This window comes from Trichechus manatus, unplaced genomic scaffold (genome assembly GCF_000243295.1).
Source record: "Trichechus manatus latirostris isolate Lorelei unplaced genomic scaffold, TriManLat1.0 scaffold00172, whole genome shotgun sequence".
NCBI lineage: Eukaryota > Metazoa > Chordata > Mammalia > Sirenia > Trichechidae > Trichechus > Trichechus manatus.
The window spans coordinates 425,715-431,046 of NW_004444108.1; the positions used below are offsets into that span (position 1 = coordinate 425,715).

Consider the following 5,332-nt stretch of genomic DNA (forward strand, 5'->3'; position numbering starts at 1 on the left):
AAATTGAAGTTGTTCAGATTCCCTCAAAACGCCCCTCCTCCGCCTCATTTTTGCGCTTTTGTCCCTGGCTCGCCCAGAGTCTGGCTTCTCCAGAGAGCCCGACGCTCCCCGGGTCCCAGCCGGAGTTGGGGGACAACGAACACCCGACCCGACTTTCCCGACCCTCTCCAGATCTAGGTCGCCAAGAAAACCCGGAGCGGAGCATCTTCCGACGCCAGGAAACGCCCTCGGCGCGCGCCCCCACTGCCGCGCATGCTCAGTGCGCTTGTGAGGCGAGTAGGAAGCTCCGCGCGGCAACTGCAGTGGCGGCTGCGGCGTCTGGAGGTGGGAGGGGACCGGCCAGTTGGCGGGTGGGAGCGCTGGGACTTGGCTGGGACTCCCGCCCGCGGTTCCTGGGAGCGCTTCGGACCGCAGAGCCCGGCGCGAGCAGCAAGCGAGGCGGGGAGCCAACGAACGCGGAGCGGGCAGCCGGCGGAGCGGAGCCGCCGGGCGGAGCGGGTTTGGAGCCCGGGTCTCCGCGGCTCGGGACCCGGCTCCAGTGGCAGCGGGGCGGCGATGTTCCACTGCATCCCCCTGTGGCGGTGCAACCGTCATGTGGAGAGCATCGACAAGCGCCACTGTTCGCTGGTCTACGTCCCGGAGGAGATCTACCGCTACGCCCGCAGCCTGGAAGAGCTGCTGCTGGACGCCAACCAGCTCCGCGAGCTGCCGGAGGTGAGTGTCCGGCCTCACCTGCGCGCCGCCTTCCGGGGAGCGCTGTCGGACCCGGCCAGCTGCGCCCCTTCCCCTCCCCTCCTTTGCTTTCCCTCCCCTCGGTCCCTCTCTCAGCCCTGGACTCGGCCGACTAGCAGGACCCGCCGAACCACCCCTTCTTGCATTCACCTGCTTCTTTCTCCCTTTGCCTATCTCCCCACCCCCCGCCGCGGTAAAAGTTTCTTTTCATTTTATACAAAGCGAATTAGTGTTTTCCAAGTGGAAAAAGAGCTTGTATGTTTGGAGAAACGTTCTGGACTGATAAGTATACGTCTAGGTACTTCGTTCTAACACCTGACAATTGTCCCTGGGCAAATGAGGATCCAGGTGTCTCCGGCTGTCCGCAGCTGGACCGAGCACGGCATATCACACGCCATGGCCGTTCCCCTCATCCGCGTTCCTCGACCACTGGCGGGGGCGCGTCGCCTTTGTCCAAGGCAGGTGCCCGAGGAAGTAGACAGCGCACAAGGGAGTCGCACTGTCTCTGCATCTTCGGAGAAGTGTTCTCTGGGCCTTATCCCGGGCGGACCGTGCTTGGAGGAGCTGGAGATAGGCAGGCCTTCCGTGGCCCGGGGAGCGGACCCGAGGTGGAGGGTTATGGAGAAGGTCTGGGCCTGGGAAGCTGTGGGAAGGTGCCCAGATGCCAGCCGCCCGGGCCCTGCTTGCGTGGACCTGTTGCGTGGAAAGGGCCGCGGTGAACGTCAGCCGCGGGCGAGCCTGGAAGCCGCCTCTCCGGGAATTGCAGTATTCAGCCTGCTGACTTGTATCCTTGCAGTGATGGCGTTACCTCTTCAGACTTGCTTCCGTAAATTAATCACTCCGCTGGGGCCAAACTTGCCCAGCACATGCTGATTGTGCTTTAATGGAGGGTCGGGCGACTGCGAACTTTTAACCTCCGAGCTTGTCTCGGTAGCGTAGCTAAAGTAACCCTTAAGGAAGGAGGAAGGCACCCCAAATCCAGAGGCGTGCAGGAAATCAGTGTACAGTAATCCAAAGGTGTGCAGGAAGTAGGGAAAGGCCCGAGGAACTGAGAGTCGAAACTCAGATACCTTCCTTGAGTTTTAGTTAACACTAAGTCAAATCATTGTCACAGGAACACTCACTAGTCAAATGTCCTGGCTTGTCATGATGACCTGATATGGTCTCTAGCGCTGACAGTTTCAAAAATCTCAACATTTCGAGTGTTGTTGTTCTTCTTTGATTAATTTTACTTGGTTCATGTGGAATTGATTGGATGGTTTGCTATGTGTAATCATGAAGATGTTCCTAACTAGGATATTTGCAAAGCTCCTTTCCTCCCCACCCTCTCTTTAGCTTGGAAGCAGAAAAGCCATCCAGTTCCCTTAGGCATTTATTATTTTGCAGGCATTTTCAAACATACGGCTTTGTCTGCCCTTTAGTTTTAAGTTTGACTTGGTTGTGTAATCTTTAGGCATTGCTGTCACCAGAAATCTAGAATATGTAATTTAATACTTTTCAGAGTGAAGTTGTTGAAGATTGAATGAAGAGTTATTCAACTAGAGTGTTTTTGTTTGTTTTCTTTTACACAGCTGGAAGATTTCCTTTAATGAGGCTGGCTTGTCACTCCTTTCTGCAAAGTTCGTGGGTTTTCCTGTAATCTTGGGGAATGCAGTTGGTATGGGAAATTATGGGTTTTGGAAGTGCTAGGTATTTCTACTGATACTAAACAAAAACTTCTCAGTAGCTCAGAATATAGTTTGATGGCACTCTGTAAATATGGTGAATAGATAAGTTTTTTCAGAGGCTGAGGTGATTTTGCCTATGGGTTATTATTGCTCTAACAGCTCTTAAATTTGTTTTATAGTTTTAGGCTGTTCAAAATCTGTTTCTCTCTCTGCCTTATTGTGTGTCTGAGTGCTTGAGTGTATACATGACAGACTCAAACAGCCACTTTGAAAGCATAAAAATTTGTTCCATTCGCAGTTAAATTCTTTCCTTGGGCTATTTGTTGTTTCATTTCTGAGAGCTGTATAACTCTTTAGCACTGTTTACTGCTGTCCCTGTCTCCCGGCCCGGCTCCTTACCTGCCACTTTACCAGCCATTCCAGCTGTATGTTCTCTGAAATTGTTTGGAATCACAACCAAACGGCAGGCCTGTACCTCCTACTCCAAACAGCAAAGATACACACTCTCTCCAGGCCTCAGGATAAAGAAAAGCATCTCCTGTCCAATGAACAACCTCTGATTTACTCTAGCCCCCTCATTTTACAAATGAGGGAATTGAGATTCAGAACTGAAGTGCCTTTCACAGGGCCATCCAGCTGGTTAGAGGCAGTCACTAGCTTTGGACACCCAGCAGGAATCTGGCCCATTTCGCTTTTCACACCCATCAAACCTTTAATTATTCAGCCTCTCCTATTTTACTCATGTCATTAAAACTTGGCCTCAGTCAGTCAAACATTTACTGAGCTTCCATTATTTGGTAGTTACTGGGAATATAGGGATTAAAGAAGGTACTTATTCCTCTGACCTACTCACAGTTTTGTGGGGCAGACATGACTTTATTACAAATGTGGTGAGTGTGGGGTAGAGAGGGTGCCACAGCTGTCAAACTTCCTATCAGCTGTGAATTTTTTTTTAAATTTAAAAAAATATTTATTTATTACATGATTCTTTTCAGATTTGATGTCTAGGCTCACCTTTATTCTGAAGTACTTCAGGCCACAAGAAGAATTGGCATTCAAAATATGGCTGGCTGATGATGGTCATGTTCATTACACCAAGACTTTTTTAAGCAAACATTTATCAAGCACATATTATGAACCTGGCACTGAGTCAGGTGCTATAAAGAATAACGATGAACTGGACAAAATGTAAGCCCTTGTGGAAGGGGAAGTCAGTGAGGAAGAAGAAGGAAGGATAGACAAAAGAACATTTGCCACCACCAGAATTTCTCTTTGTACTGCCATTTAATTTTTTTTTTAATTGTGCTTTAGATGAAGGTTTATAGAGCAAACTAGCTTCTCATTAAACAATTAATACACGTATTGTTTTGTGACACTGGTTGCCAACTCCACGACACATCAGCAGTCTCCCCTTTTCGACCTTAGGTTCCCCATTACCACCTTTCCTGTTCCCTCCTGTCTTCTAGTCCTTGCCTCTGGGCTGGTGTGCCCCTTTAGTCTTGTTTTGTTTTGTGGGCCTGTCAGATCTTTGGCTGAAGGAAGGGTGAACCTCAGGAGTGACTTCAGTACTGAGCTAAAAGGGTGTCCAGGGGCCATACTCTTGGAATTTCTCTAGTCTCTGTCAGACCAGTAAATCTGGTCTTTTTTTTTTTTTTTTTTGTGAGCTAGAATTTTGTTCTACATTTTTCTCCAGCTCTGTCCGGGACTCTCTATTGTGATCCCTGTCAGAGCACGTACTGCTATTTAACTTTACTGCTAGTTGTCTTTATTAGTTGGGTCATATTCCTTGTTTGATAAGTCCTAGAAATCAATGAGAAAACACGTATTTTATAAACTAAGCCCATAACTGGACAAAGTATAAGGTATAAGCTTGGCTCTCCACACCTCTGTAGGTCTTTAACCCTCTGTCCTGGTTTGTTCTTTCTCACAGTTCCCAAGAAGTTGTCATGTTATCCTAGGTATTGTTGTTAGTTGCTGTCCAGTCGGCTCTAGCTCATGGCAATCTTAGGTATAACAGAATGAAATGACGCCCAGTCCTGCCCCATCTTCATGATCGCTGGCATGCTTGAATCAGTTGTGGCGGCTGTTTTGCCTATCCATTTCATTGGGGTTTTTTGCTGACCCTCCACATTACCAAACATAATGTCCGTTTTTAGTGATTGGTCTTTCCTGATGATGTGTCCAAAGTAAATGAGCCAAAGTCTTGTCTTCCTCGTTTCTAAAGAGAATTCTGGTTGTATTTCTTCTAAGACAGAGTTGTTTGTTTTTCTCGCACTCTACCGTATATTCAATATTCTTCATCACTACTCCGATTTGAATATAGTGATCCTAGGTAGGTGGGCTTTTTACATCTCTGCTGTTTGATATGCGTCAGGAACAATGGAAAGCCAACAAATAATGCAACTAAGGTGCTGAGAGCCACAGTGCAAAAATAAGCAGAAAGCATTTCACCTCACAGATGGGACAAGTTTTCATTCCTTGCTAAGAAGTCCAAGAGTGGAGAAGGACAGGCCCAAAATGTTACTTTTTTAAAAAAAATTTTTTATTGTACTTCAGGTGAAGGCTTAACAGAACAAGTAGTTTCTCATGAAACAGTAGTACACATGTTGTTTTACGACATTGGTTAACAACCCCACAACATGTCAAACCTCTCCCTTCGCGACTTTTTTTTTTGGTGAAAATACACATAGCCAAAGATACACGATTTCAAAAATTTCTACATGCACAGTTCAGTGACATCGACTGCGCTCTTCCAATTGTGCTGCTATTCTCACTTTAGATCAAGGCTTACAGAAGAAAATAGTTTCTCATTTAACAGTTAGTACACATGTTGCCCTATGACAATGGTTAGCAACCTCACAACACATCAACACTATCCTTACTCAACCTTGGGTTCCCTATCACCAGCTTTCCTGTCCCCTTCTGCCTTCTGG

General features: G+C 47.5%; 1 protein-coding gene across 2 annotated transcripts in view; it reads left to right on the forward strand.

Moving 5' to 3' along the window:
• Window positions 1-285: 285 nt before the first annotated feature.
• Window positions 286-5,332, forward strand: part of LRRC1 (leucine rich repeat containing 1) — a 156,092-nt gene continuing 151,045 nt past the window's right edge. Inside the window, exon 1 of one of the 2 annotated variants that reach the window (XM_004386817.2) lies at window positions 286-714. In XM_004386817.2, coding sequence (XP_004386874.1) covers window positions 556-714 — 159 coding nt within the window. In that variant the 5' untranslated portion in view covers window positions 286-555. The remainder of the gene's footprint in view (window positions 715-5,332) is intronic. The other variant, XM_023741111.1, reaches the window with a different exon arrangement.